General features: G+C 40.6%; 1 protein-coding gene across 1 annotated transcript; it reads left to right on the plus strand.

Annotated features, from left to right (window-relative positions):
• Window positions 1–8,005: 8,005 nt before the first annotated feature.
• LOC149220873 (uncharacterized) lies at window positions 8,006–13,313 on the plus strand. Its single transcript, XM_089387230.1, has 6 exons — window positions 8,006–9,400; window positions 9,521–9,870; window positions 10,273–10,389; window positions 10,702–11,113; window positions 11,249–12,403; window positions 13,167–13,313. Exons 1-6 carry the CDS (start codon window positions 8,006–8,008, stop codon window positions 13,311–13,313), a joined length of 3,576 nt encoding a protein of 1,191 aa, XP_089243356.1.
• The last annotated feature ends 1,919 nt before the right edge of the window (window positions 13,314–15,232 follow it).

Here is a 15,232-nt window from a genome sequence, read left to right on the forward strand (position 1 = left end):
AGTCTTGAGCTAAATGAATTTCAGGGAAAAGATGCAACAATATTTGGTGAAGAGAAGATTTTACAACATGTATCATTTGAAACTGAGGGATTGGAAAATATGTTGCTACATGATAAAAACCAAGCAAGGAAAAATGTAAAAAATAATAGTGGAGGAAAATAAAAAACTAAATTGATGAGCAATATATGTAAGAGGAAGAGGAAAGCTATTTGATAGAAGAACAATATTGGTGATAAAAATTATCATATGTTAAAAGTGAGTGTTTGCAAAAAGGTTTGAAGATTTCTTTAAGGAATAATAATAAACCAAGTGAAGGTTTATGTAGCTTGTAAATTAAAAATGATACCAACTCTTTTAGAAAAATATAATACCAAAATGAAGACACAGGGGAATTTGATGGAATAAAGGGTCAATATAATTCTTCTACTAATGTTTCCTCACCCATGAAGATGGTGCATAGCTCCTCATGGGTGAAAATGAATTGTGAGCTAAAGCATAAATTTTCAAATTTCAGTTAAGACGTCAAAGAGAATATTTTGTTAGAAAACAAAGATTTAGAGAGATAGAGAGTAGTAGGTCACAACAATTACGTAGTCAGAGAGGAAATTTCAAGTGGTGTTAATGAGGAAGGTGCAAACATGATTACAAGTACAGTTGGGAACTGTGATCAGAATATAGAGGGGCAATGTGAAAAACCAAATGTGGGACACACATTGTGTGATGAATGTTAAAAGAGGTGATGCATACCTGGGGAGCTTGCAAATGATATTGATGAAACTAATTGTAAATGGTAATTTTCATTTTGTTTCTTGAAAATATTAAGTTATTTTTAATATAGTTGTACAAAGTGTATGTTCTTTCTTGATGGTATGTGTGTGAGAGAGAGAAAGGGAGAGGGAGTTAGAATGTCACGTTTCTTTTATGTATGTTTTGAAGCCTCGTTTTCCCTCATTCCCCATTATCTTTAGTTGTGCTTGAGTACCTCCTTAATGTATCTAATTTTTGTGTGCACTTGTTTTTGAAGATTTTCCTTCTCCTATGAAGTGAGGAAATCACCTATGCACATTTTCAATGTGTGCATTATAATTATCTGCTACTATTTTGATTTGTTCCATGCTGCGAATAATGTGCAATCCTGAGAAACGATATGAGGTTCTATATTGCATGCCAGAGAGGGGAGTTGGGTTAGAAAGGAAAGGGTATATAAATTTCTTGAGGTGAAAACTTTTGGATATGCATATTAAAAAAAATGCTAGACCACTTTCTCCAATATATTTAACATCAAATCATAGCAAAATGGAGCCTATGCTTAGAAGGTAAAGGGAATTTTGTTCTATGTTCTTTTATGCAACGCTAAGAGAATTTGACAAGATGCCTAGCAATTCTTAGAATCTTCTTATCTTCCTATTTGACCTACTTGACCAGTTTCTCCAATTCACTGATATGATGTGTTGAACTTTGAAGTTATAAAAGGTACTTCAATTCTTTCTCATGCTTTTGTTCGTTCTCTTCTATATACAACCAAATTCTATAAAAAATTTATTGATTTCCTCCTTTAACTTACCTGTAAAGACAAAATATTTAGTCCTAGTGCAGAATGAAAAAGGCATTGGAGTTTTGTTCCTTTACTTTCCTCACCTGTCACCCTAATTGCTTAAAAAATGAGACTATACCATCAGGTCCTCAAAATCAACACTTGATGCTTGTAATTCCTTTTTGTTGGAATCCTCCAAAGTTGACAGTCCCTTGGTGATGTTGTTTCTTTGGTCCTTCCTTGGCCTTGATATTTACCTTGATTGTGTACCTCCTTCCTTTATTCATTCTAGCATGAGCTTCCTGTTGAATAACAATCTAGTTGAAAGGTTTCTTCCACCCTTACTCCCATTACCTTACCTTCACCACTTCTTGAATCAAAACAATCTTAACTTGGAAGAGCCATGTATGCCTTGGCTGATATAGCATTTGTGATATAGAAGGGGAGCACACTTATGGAATCATCATAGCTACATAAAAAATTATGGTAATTACTTAATCATACACAATCTTATGAATATGGCATGACTCATAAAGTTAACATGAATAGAATAAACATTACATATACGGTTGTATCATAGATTGAGAAAAACATCACTATTGTAGTCGACATAATAAAATGTACAACAAGAATTTGAACAACATGAAGTTTAGAAAATCCAAGTAAACAATGAATCCACCTATTAGTGTCAGTCTTTGAAGCCTTCCACCAGTGATCAAACATGCTCTTACAAATTGGTCTTAGGGTGTCAAGGTAAAATTTTGTCATTTCAATGAGTCTTCAATTAATATTTGGCCACTAGGTATTAGGTCTAGGATTTGTTTTCATTTCTTTCAAAGTTGTCCAAATTTTGGACCATGCCACCATTCAGATGAGTGTAACATCATTCAGAGAGTTGTCATCATCATTTCAAGTTCTAATGGGTCATTTTACACCTTGATCGTGCTTGAGTTGTACTTGGATAAGGTTCATTTCCCTCTCCTAGGGTTTTGAAGGTAACTTCTCTTGGATGGTCAAATAATCAACAAAAATTATATCTTGATGCTCATACATCTTCCCCTATCCTTAATGTACCTTCTTAAGCACTTCCCATCATTGATATCCCTCAAATTCATCATTTTCCCACAAACCCTAGCTTCTTGCTACAATTTGACAATTTTCTAGGCTAGGCATGTGTTTTGCCCTTTTGGACCCCTTCCCCTCACTAAATATTTGGAATTCCACTTTCACTTACTACTTAACCCTCCCTACTGCTAGAAATTTTCTCAAGAGTTTAGAAGCCTCTTAGCCCCTTCATTTCCCTTCATTTCTACAAATCCCCTATTCCACACATCGGGATAGGTTTAATAAAATGATGTTTATGAGCAAGAAAAAATGAATTTGGAAATAGTGAGAGAGGTTTTTGTTCATAATAGGCCAAGGAATAAAAATTTCGTTCACTTTTTAGACATTTGTCATGGTTTTAGAGAAATGTCAAAAATAAAGTTGCCTCAGGAGAGTTAATGCACCTCTGGAGTGACCTCGGGAAAATAACGATTTATCCTAGCCTTGTTGGCCAAATGACTTGCTTGATGATTCAAACGATAGATAGACACAAAGATCTTTCCAATGAACTATCATGAGCTCAATTTGGAGTTGATAAAGACCTTCAAAAGTTGACTGCAATAGCGCTATGCATTTAGGCAGCCTCATTTTGCACATTTTGACCAGTCTTAGGAGAGTTGACTTTTGAAAAAGTAAATGAACTCCAAATTGGAAAATTCGAGATTTTTTGGAAAGTAGACTCAATAATTTTTCCAATGAGATATCCTGCACCCAATTTGGACTATGGGAAGACCTCCAAAAGTGGTTTTCAAAAAAGCATTGTGCATTGGATTGGTGTTGCGCACCTATTGGAGGGCGCTATGCACCTATTGAACCCTCCCAAGAACTGATCCAAATCACTCCAATTTGCCTTAATTCTCCAAATTTTCCTCCTAAAAAGTAAGTAACACAATTATTCTTGTTGAAAAAGGGTTTTTTGCATCAATCTATGGTAATTGTGTTTATAAAAAACCAAACCCTAGTTTTCACCAAAGCTTCTCATAAACTTTAAAGCTCATTCATAGATTGTTTTTATATCTCATCCATTGGTTGTCCCCCTAAAAACCTATTCCCTCTATCCTATTACACCCCACTCACTCTCCCCCTAAACTTCATTCCCTCATATAAATTTCCCTAGATCTCATCCCTTCATACAAACTTCCCAAACCCTACACTATCCCTAAACCCTACCCCCCATATAAACCCTATCCTACATACACCCTATTCCCACACATAATCTCTCAAAATTATACACTATTCCTAAAACCCTAAACCCCTACACACACTTCCTATTCCCATTCCCATTCCCTCACGTACACTTCCCTAAAACCCTATTTACATACATAACCCTTTACCTTAACCCTATACCCTCAATTCTCAAAACCCTAGTCATCCCCTTCATACCCTATTCCCTCAAACCCTACGCTCTATCAAATCTCACTCATATCCCTATTTCCTCTCACTCATTCCCTTTCTTTTGAAAATCTCTTCATACTCATCATTCACCTACATTATCTTTCTTTCCCCACAAGCATATACAATCAAATAAGACAATGGACAGTGATTATGAGACTAGGGAAGAGACCCTCAGTGACAGTTCTAGGGAACTAAACTTGCAGCAGAGGAGACCTCACAAAGGAGGAAAGATAAACAGGGAGGAAGCCCATCAGCCTCAGAGAATTACTTGCTTGTCCCTTTGCCATCACATGTTTCCAGCATCAGTCTTGTTATGAGTTCTGTGAAATGGTGGAGAGGGTCAAATATCACCATGAATTAGCAAGGCTATTTGTGTCACACTTGGACAATAATGAAGTACAACTTGCTGGTGTCACTTTCACTCTGTCACCTGCCATCATTTCAGAGGCTATAGGCATCCCAAACATAGGTGAAAAATGGAACAAGGAGAAGAAAAAATTAGAAATTATTGTTGATGCCTTCTTAGCTCATCATAGCAGTGCTTGAGGGTGCTCTGTACCAAATTTGGGGCAATTTTGAGAATTTTTTGTCATTTTCAAATTTTGAAATTAGAAAAACAGGAAAACCCAATAGGTGCGCAGCGCCACTGGCACTGTGCTTTTGATGGGGACACTATTTTGGAAAATGGCTTGCATATTTAGATTCAGCATAAAAAAGTAAGCAAACCCAAAAAGTTTGAGAAAATTTGGAGAAGATCTTGGCCACCAAAAGGGCAAAAAACATGCAAAAAATGCCCTCTCTGCCACTTTTTTTACCCACCGGAAGCAGTATTGGGAGAATCAACTTTTGGAAGGGGAAAATGACCTCCAAATCAGGAAATTCTAATTTTCCAGAAACTAGATAGGTAGGGCTTTCCAAAAAGCCATATTGGGCCTAATTTGGATGAGTGGAAGACCTTCAAAATGACCTCTGAAGTGGCACTACACATTAAATTTCTGGCACTGCGCATTAAATGAATTTTGCCAGTTTTTGCTAGAAAAGCCAAATTTCGCCTAGTTTTCTCTACAGTTGACTTTTTCTTGCTCTCTTGGTGAAATTAGCATGGTAAATGATGTAACTTGATGTAATTATGGATGTAAAACACTTGATAGGGTAGATACATCAAGTCAAAGGTGGTTTTGAGCTGAATGAATTGGTTTCCTTGGTTTTAGAGGCAAGTTGTTCCACTGCCTACTTTTGTGTTCCTAGTTTAAATATGGTTGAAACCACCCCTATTCTCATGGATTCAACCCCTGATAGCTAGCATGAATGGTTTGATGCCTATATTATGTACTTTCTTAGTCATTTTCAAGGGTTGGACTCTTTGGAAGTGGTGCACTCATTGTATACTTGTATCAGCAGATTGGTAAGGAATAAAACCAGGTTTTACAACTATTTTTGTGGGATTCTTGTGATGCTGAGTTTATGTATTGTTTCTTCTTTGTAATGAGTTTTTCTGATGTTTTATATGTATCCACATCTCTCGCTCTCTCTTCTAAACTAAATGAATCAAGGTGAATAGACAGAATACACTAATTTACAGTGCTTTGTCTTGGGAATGCATTTGGTTTTCTGTGTTTTCAACAGTTTCAAGAGGATTCATGCTCCTCATGCCCTCCTCAACCCTTAGCAGTCTAAATCTACCATCTCAATAAATTTCTATTACATTAATCCTTTGTCTACCTCGCCCCACAAAACATGTCTGTGTCCCTGATTTGATTTCCCGGACCCAATTTGCCTGTTCCTTTTGATCCAGCAACCAATCATCAAAATCAACCAAAAACCCTTGAGCTACTATAACTAGCCTAAAATCTAATTCCAATTCAGTCATCTCAACCTGTAATTGTAGTCATCTTTACTGAGATTGACAAGGAGAGAGCCCTCTCCTGACCTGGTAGGGCTAGCTACCAGGTTAAGCGTGGTTTGTGGTTATCCTAGGATTACCTCCCTTTAGCGTGAGATTGATCTAGGCTCTAACATAGTGGCGACCATACTGGGGAATGTAGTGTTATGTTCCTCAGCAAAATGTATCAAGTTCATATCTGATTTGATGCAGGAGCATCCAGCTCCGAGGAGACAGAAGATCGCTGACAACACGACAAGACTCCAAGAGTGGTTGGACAGGTCATCAAAAACTGGTTGTTGTCTTTTGTTAATTAATGTTTATTTCTTTTTTATTTCAGAACAATTTAAGTTACTAGTTGTTAGCTTAGGAAACCAAAAAAACTGTTTAGTTAACTTTTTGTTTAAAGAAGCAAGTGACAGTTACAAAATTCAGTTCAATAGACAGTTATATTCCATGTAGTTTAAAAATGAAAAGGACGGATGTAACGGGGATTTTTGGTTCCCCTCATAACGAAAGAAGAAGGAAAAGCAAGACGAAATACAAAAACCTCTGTAACAGAAATATTGAAATCTTTTCTGAGATAATCTATTGTTAATAATCTTTCCCATATCGTGCATATAAGCATTACTGTGTATTTGTTGTTTTTAGAAGTGAATTGAGACAGAAAGAATTTTTATACTGTAACTATAAATTCAAGAGCGTTACAGGCATTAAGTCAAGACCATAAACCATATTACCAGAACCAACACGCAAGCGAGACAGCGTAAAGCGGCCATACTTTAACAGCATATGAGTTGCAGAGCAGTACAAGAGCAGAGGACGTCACAGACATCAAAGTGAACCTAGATTACGGTTGTAAAGCACAGAACCCGCAAGCCGAATACGAGGAGCAACACGGCCACATACAAATCAAATATATAAGCTTAAAAGGAAGAGGTAACAGATTAAACCCTTCTGTTTCTATTAATAAAGCATTTCATAGTCTTACATACAGAAAGTTCGACAATCATCACAGCACTATGTATTAAACCCGGCATCGCCGTAACATTACAAAAGTTCCAAACCCTTGTTGTATCAAAACCATAGACTGACTCAAAGGGACCGAGCACAGAGACTGTAAACGCCGGCAAAGGGGCACGGCCGAACCCTAACATAACTTAAGCAAACAAGAAAATACAGCTACAGCTAAATGGAGCAAACTATAGACATGCTGGAGCAGGAGTAAACCCTACCCGGTTGCAAAGGGTACCAGGGTCGAAAGGGATTGAAGACAGCATAACTCGAAACCCTCGCGAGCAAGTCTCCAGGTCAACCTGCACATAAAAACAACGTGAGATTAGTCCAGCTATCAACCAGAACCATTATCAATCTAAGAAAACGAAAGAGCAACAAGGTGCGAGTGAGAAGGAACTGTAAACTTACCCACAGGTCGACGGAGGTTGCTGAGACCAAGCCCAGTTCCATGAGCTGAGAATGCACAAAAACCTGTAAGTGTCGATAACAGGTGACAAAGTAAGGTAAATCATAGCACGAGAGTTTACCTCGAGGGTGGAAGGGGTTCAGAAGAGCGGCAGCCTCGTGGTCACGAATACTTGTACAGAATTAAAGCTCAGAAGTTGAAAAACGAAAAGACTCCCACAAAGAATCCATAAAAACGTGAGTAACTTACCATAGATTTCCGAACAGAACCACCGAAGACAGCAGCGAAGGCGAAGGGATGGCATTACAACCAGAACTGTAACCATCAACCGAGTATAGGGTTCGTTGGACTATAGAACAGTGAGCATCGTCACAGAAACGCAGAGGGAGCAGCGGCAGAATGGCGGAGTGAAAATGAGCTAAGGATAACCCTTTAGGGTTTAACATAGGTGGGAAGACTCCTTAACTGGACGAGCCGGTGACTACACCCAAGAACCGACAGATATGTCTTAATGAGCCTCGGATTGGGGGCCAGGTAAAGTCTACAAAGATATTTGTCCGCGCACAAGTGACCACCGTGGGACTGAAGTGAGTCACGTGACTGTGTCCACGTCACCGAGGGCTGGGCCATCATAAGTGGTATCAGAGCAGGTTTTGAGTAAAAGAAGATGGAGGTTGGCAGAAGAGGAAGGGGAAGAGGAAGAGTCCGGAGGGTTGCAGAAGAAGGACTCCGTGACGAGATCCGTGTCTTGCGAGAACGTTTAGAAGCAATAGAAGCTGGGGGAAGAAGAAACCCAGCAGATAACAGTGATGAAGATGAGGCAGAACCAGAGGAAGAATTAGAGGGGGTGACACCAGAATTTAGACTGTTGAAGTCGGTTTTGCTGTCAAGTCATAAGCCAAAACATGAGTTGTCGACTTATGACGGAAGTCTGTCCGCAGACGTGTTGTTGGATTGGCTAAGTGAAGTCAACAAATATTTCGAATTCGAGGAAACCAGCGAGGATAAACAGGTGAAGTTCGCCGCCACCAAGCTGAAGGGGCATGCGTCCTTATGGTGGGACAGCGTTCAGGCGGAACGGAGGAGGCTTAACAAACAGCCTATAAAGAAATGGTCTAGAATGGAGGCCAAACTGAAAGAGAAATTCTTACCGCAGGATTATCAGATTATGCTGTACAGGCAGGTACAGAACTTGAAGCAGAGGGGAATGACTGTGAAAGAATTTACAGAAGAGTTCTACAAGTTAAATTTGCGAGCAGGATATGTGGAAGACACCCCGGAGAAAACAGCCAGATTTGTGAATGGCTTAAGGGGGGAAATCTTAGATGAAATTGGTATCCTTTCACCCCGGACATTGGAAGAAGCCTATCAGTTTGCGCTGAAGGCAGAAGAAAAGATTAACCGGAAGCAGAATGCCAGGAGAGGAGGTGGAACTGGCAGGGGAAAGGGTAAAGTGTTTGGAAGAGGCCGAGGTACAGGTCCAAGTGAAGAAAGCAGCAGCTCTAAATCTGCTGGAGCGACAGAAAAAGACAATAGCACGAGAGGAGGACGACCACCTCAGCGAGGGCGAGGAAATGGTCGGGGCAGGGGAGCTGTCCAGTGCTATCGCTGCCACAAATGGGGGCACAAGTCTTATGAATGTCCTGAAGCTGAACCAGCAGGCGGAAGAGGAACTTATGTTGTTCAGACAGAGGATGCTGAGACAACACCTCAGGAAGCAGAAAATGCACCAGAGACAGGTGAAGCTTTGGTGTTGAACAAAGTGCTGTTGAAACCAGCAAAGGAGATTGCAGAACCAGATCAACGTAAAGCTTTGTTCCGCACTGTCTGCAAGTCGCGGGGCAAGTGCTGCAAATTGATTATTGATAGTGGGAGTACGGACAATCTTGTGGCGGTGGAGATGGTAGAAAAGTTGGGATTGAAGAAATTAAAGCACCCTACGCCCTACAAAGTGTCATGGCTGCAGAAAGGACATCAGCTGTTAGTCGACGAACAATGTGAGGTAGAATTTCAGATTGGTAAGTACAAGGATAAGATCCTTTGTGATGTCATGCCAATGGATGTCTGTCACCTACTGTTGGGACGACCTTGGCAGTTCGATAGAAGTGCAGTTCATGACGGGAAAAAGAATTGCTATAAGTTTGTTAAAGATGGGATCAAGCACACGCTTGTACCCATCAAGGAGGAAAATACAGCAGAAGCCAGTGGAGTGAAGGCATTGCTGTTGGGAGGAAAGGAGTTTGTGAAACAGATTGAGGACAGCGAAATCAATTTTGCTGTCATAAGGAGACCAAAGGCAGTAGTATTACACACACAGCTATCAGATTTGCCTGAGGAAGTTCAGCAGTTACTGCAAGAATTTGGGGACATTGTGGTGGATGATCTTCCCAATGAATTACCACCAAGGAGGGGTATTAGTCACTGTATTGACTTTATACCAGGGGCAAGCTTACCAAATAAGGCTGCTTACCGTATGAGTCCCAAAGATCATGAGGAAATTAGGAAGCAAGTTCAGGAACTACTTGATAAAGGGTTGATTCGAGAGAGTATGAGCCCTTGTGCAGTACCGACCGTTTTGGCTCCAAAGAAGGGAGGAGAATGGTGAATGTGCACAGACTCCAGAGCCATAAACAAGATTACTGTCAGGTACAGGTTTCCCTTACCAAGGATGGACGATATGATGGATTGTTTGAGTGGGGCAGCCTATTTCTCAAAAATTGACCTGAAGAGTGGATATCACCAGATTCGAATACGAGAAGGCGACGAGTGGAAGACAGCTTTCAAGACAAACGAAGGCTTATATGAGTGGCTGGTGATTCCATTTGGATTGAGTAACGCTCCCAGCACATTCATGCGCTTGATGAATGAGGTATTGAAGGAATTTAATGGGAAATTCGTGATAGTTTACTTGGATGATATTTTGATTTTTAGCAGGACTAAAGAGGAGCATTTCAGGCATTTGCAGAGTGTGTTGAGGAAGCTGCAGCAAAACAAGCTGCTGATTAATCTGAAAAAGTGTACCTTTTTTCAGCGAGAACTAGTGTATTTGGGGTTTGTTATTGCAGAAAATGAATTAAAAATGGATCCGGAAAAGGTGGCAGCTATAGTTAGCTGGCCGTCACCAAAGAGTTTATTTGAAGTCCGGAGTTTCCATGGACTAGCCAGTTTTTACAGGAAATTTATCAGAAATTTCAGCGAGATTTGCGCACCTATGTTGGACACGATCAAGAAGGCAAATCAGCCTTTTCGCTGGACTGAAGCAGCAGAAAGTAGTTTTCAAACTTTGAAGAAAAAGATTACTGAAAGACCTATATTGAGACTGCCAGATTTCAACAAACTTTTTCAACTTCGTTGTGATGCCAGTGGGACAGCCATTGGGGCAGTCCTTAGTCAGGAGGACAGACCGGTCGCTTTCTTCAGTGAAAAGCTAAACGAGAGCAGGCAGAAGTACTCTACCTACGACAAAGAATTTTACGCAATCATACAAGCGTTGAAGCATTGGCGGCATTATCTACTGGGAGATGAGTTTGTTTTATTTACAGATAATTCTGCCTTACAGTACATTATGCAACAGCACAAATTGAACCACAAACATGCAGCTTGGGTGGAGTATCTGCAGAATTTTACATTCGTATTAAAGCACATTAGTGGCCAAGCGAATAAGGTGGCAGATGCACTGAGCAGAAGAACATTGCTTTTACAGGAAAGCACAATGCAAGTCTTGGGTTTTGAGCATTTGAAGGAGTTGTATCAAACTGATACCAAATTTGGGGAGGCATATGAAGCCTGCCAAAACCCTCTGTTAAGGAATGATAGCATGTGGCCAGACTATAATCTACAAGAAGGACTGCTGTTTAAAGGAGGACAACTGTGTATACCCAACTGTTCTATGTAGGAAAATATAATACAGGAGAAGCACAGTGGAGGACTGGCTGGACACTTTGGTATCGACAAGATGATTTCTCAAGTACAGCACTTCTATTTTTGGCCGAAACTGCAACGAGATGTGCAGAGGTACGTGAGTAGATGCAGAGTTTGTCAGCTAGCAAAGGGTCATAGTCAAAACACTGGTCTTTACTCGCCATTGCCGATTCCGAGTCGACCATGGGATTCAGTGAGCATGGACTTCGTTTTGGGTTTACCAAAGACACAGCGGGGCTTCGATTCAGTCATGGTTGTAGTTGACCGATTTTCAAAAATGGCACATTTTGTACCTTGCAGGAAAACCAGCGACGCTACTTATATAGCACACCTATTCTTTACTGAAATCGTTCGGTTGCATGGACTCCCGAAATCCATCATCTCTGATCGGGATGTAAAGTTTACTGGTCACTTTTGGAGAACTCTGTGGAAAAAGTTGAATACTCAATTGCAGTTCAGCTCCGCTTATCATCCGCAGATTGATGGTCAGACGGAAGTCGTAAACAGAAGCCTAGGGAACTTACTTCGCAGTTTGACAGGAGGAAATTCCCGGACATGGGACCGTGTACTTGCTCAAGCAGAGTTCGCGTACAACGATTCACCTAACCGCAGCACCGGTTACAGTCCGTTCCAGATTTTGTACGGCATGCATCCGCGAGGAGTGCATGAATTACGGGATTTGGGGAAACTCGAGAAACGGAGCGCTGATGGGGAAGAATTCGCTCAAGCAATGAGCAATTTACACGAACAAGTCAAGCTGAAATTGCAGGACAGCAGTCAGAAGTACAAGCGGCGAGCGGACACAAAGCGTCGGGAAGTTCAGTTTAACGTTGGGGATGAAGTCCTTGCGTATTTACGTAAGGAGAGATTCCCGAAGCGGGAGTACAACAAGCTAAAATTCAAGAAGATCGGCCCCTGCAAAATCATCCGCAAATTTTCTGCGAACGCTTACGAAATACAGTTGCCACCTGAGATTGGAATTTCTCCCATTTTTAACGTGGCAGATCTGTTTCCCTATGTCGCCGATTCAGAGAATGATACAACAACTACAGTGCCACAGAAGGACAGCTATGAAGAAGATTCTTGGACAAGACAATTACCAAAGGCACCACCCCTTGAGATCGAAGGAATTCTGGATACACAGGTAGCTAGACGCACACGCAGGAAGGAGTATCTGCGATATTTGGTCAAGTGGCGGAACCGTCCAATAGAGGACAGTTCTTGGCTCAACGCAGCGCAGATAACTAAAGCGGGCTATTCTGTTGACGACCTCATGGAACGGAGCCATGACTTTTTGCCACCCCGGGAGCCTGATGCAGGAGCATCCAGCTCCGAGGAGACAGAAGATCGCTGACAACACGACAAGACTCCAAGAGTGGTTGGACAGGTCATCAAAAACTGGTTGTTGTCTTTTGTTAATTAATGTTTATTTCTTTTTTATTTCAGAACAATTTAAGTTACTAGTTGTTAGCTTAGGAAACCAAAAACTGTTTAGTTAACTTTTTGTTTAAAGAAGCAAGTGACAGTTACAGAATTCAGTTCAATAGACAGTTATATTCCATGTAGTTTAAAAATGAAAAGGACGGATGTAACGGGGATTTTTGGTTCCCCTCATAACGAAATAAGAAGGAAAAGCAAGACGATATACAAAAACCTCTGTAACAGAAATATTGAAATCTTTTCTGAGATAATCTACTGTTAATTATCTTTCCCATATCGTGCATATAAGCATTACTGTGTATTTGTTGTTTTTAGAAGTGAATTGAGACAGAAAGAATTTTTATACTGTAACTATAAATTCAAGAGCGTTACAGGCATTAAGTCAAGACCATAAACCATATTACCAGAACCAACACGCAAGCGAGACAGCGTAAAGCGGCCATACTTTAACAGCATATGAGTTGCAGAGCAGTACAAGAACAGAGGACGTCACAGACATCAAAGTGAACCTAGATTACGGTTGTAAAGCACAGAACCCGCAAGCCGAATACGAGGAGCAACACGGCCACATACAAATCAAATATATGAGCTTAAAAGAAGAGGTAACAGATTAAACCCTTCTGTTTCTATTAATAGAGCATTTCATAGTCTTACATACAGAAAGTTCGACAATCATCACAGCACCATGTATTAAACCCGGCATCGCCGTAACATTACAAAAGTTCCAAACCCTTGTTGTATCAAAACCATAGACTGACTCAAAAGGACCGAGCACAGAGACTGTAAACGCCGGCAAAGGGGCACGGCCGAACCCTAACATAACTTAAGCAAACAAGAAAATACAGCTACAGCTAAATGGAGCAAACTATAGACATGCTGGAGCAGGAGTAAACCCTACCCGGTTGCAAAGGGTACCAGGGTCGAAAGGGATTGAAGACAGCATAACTCGAAACCCTCGTGAGCAAGTCTCCAGGTCAACCTGCATAACAAAAAAACAACGTGAGATTAGTCCAGCTATCAACCAGAACCATTATCAATCTAAGAAAACGAAAGAGCAACAAGGTGCGAGTGAGAAGGAACTGTAAACTTACCCACAGGTCGACGGAGGTTGCTGAGACCAAGCCCAGTTCCATGAGCTGAGAATGCACAAAAACCTGTAAGTGTCGATAACAGGTGACAGAGTAAGGTAAATCATAGCACGAGAGTTTACCTCGAGGGCGGAAAGGGTTCAGAAGAGCGGCAGCCTCGTGGTCACGAATACCTGTACAGAATTAAAGCTCAGAAGTTGAAAAACGAAAAGACTCCCACAAAGAATCCATAAAAACGTGAGTAACTTACCATAGATTTCCGAACAGAACCACCGAAGACAGCAGCGAAGGCGAAGGGATGGCATTACAACCAGAACTGTAACCATCAACCGAGTATAGGGTTCGTTGGACTATAGAACAGTGAGCATCGTCACAGAAACGCAGAGGGAGCAGCGGCAGAATGGCGGAGTGAAAATGAGCTAAGGATAACCCTTTAGGGTTTAACATAGGCGGGAAGACTCCTTAACTGGACGAGCCGGTGACTACACCCAAGAACCGGCAGATATGTCTTAATGAGCCTCGGATTGGGGGCCAGGTAAAGTCTACAAAGATATTTGTCCGCGCACAAGTGACCACCGTGGGACTGAAGTGAGTCACGTGACTGTGTCCACGTCACCGAGGGCTGGGCCATCATGATTGTTGATGGTGGACAACGATCAGACATCGGAAGACTGAAATCATTCACCTGGAAACTCTAGTGTCGAAAAATCCCAAGGTTCAAAATTTTTATGGAAAATCTACTCTTCAATAACCAGTAGAATGAAGAATTTCTTGGTGAATTCATTGTTATCAAAATGGATTCTCTAGATCGAAGGTATGCTCCCATGAGCCGAGATCAAATTCCAGCTTTCCCAAATAAAATTCTGAAGGTAGATTGGCAAAGGAATTTTCCTATGTTTAAAGATGATGATAGGAATGACGCTGCTTTACATCTAGTTAGATTTCACATGCATATTTTCAAGTTGAAGGTTGATTTTCCTGAAGACTACTTGATGAAGATATTCATGGCCACTCTGGAAGGTGAAGCCCAATCTTGGTATGAAAGTTTGCTGCCTAGTTGTATTTACTATTTAAAAGATTTTCATACCATGTTCTTTGAAAGGTATAAAGAATCTTATTCATCCTTAATATTAGTTCAGAATTGTTGTAGACATGCTTATAGTTGTATTGAAAATCTTGAGAAAGTTTATGAAGATGATGACTTCATGGACGATGAGATCATGGAAGCCCTATATGAAAATCCATTTTAGTAGCATAAAGAGAGCTTAGTGGATACTTCTCAAGATGTGCAAGAAAATTTGCAGCAGGATCAAGATCTTAGTACAATGGAAAATGATGAAAGAGAAGGTCTTATTTCAGATCTGCTCATAGCAGATGATAGTATGCAGAGAAATCAAGTTTCAATTTTATATCGTGATGATGAAGAGTATCTTGTTCTGAATCCC

This window comes from Pinus tabuliformis, chromosome Q, assembly GCF_031772625.1.
Source record: "Pinus tabuliformis cultivar Carrire ecotype Pingquan chromosome Q, CPIR1, whole genome shotgun sequence".
In the NCBI taxonomy this organism is placed as follows: Eukaryota; Viridiplantae; Streptophyta; class Pinopsida; order Pinales; family Pinaceae; genus Pinus; species Pinus tabuliformis.

Excerpts from the sequence above, each read along its gene's own strand:
- LOC149220873 (XM_089387230.1), top strand. The coding sequence starts at position 8,006 with ATGGAGGTTGGCAGAAGAGGAAGGGGAAGAGGAAGAGTCCGGAGGGTT. Across the intron at positions 9,871-10,272 it reads CAGGAACTACTTGATAAAGG|GACTAAAGAGGAGCATTTCA; the intron begins GTTGATTCGAGA and ends GATTTTTAGCAG. Across the intron at positions 12,404-13,166 it reads AAGGAATTCTGGATACACAG|AGCAGTACAAGAACAGAGGA; the intron begins GTAGCTAGACGC and ends TATGAGTTGCAG.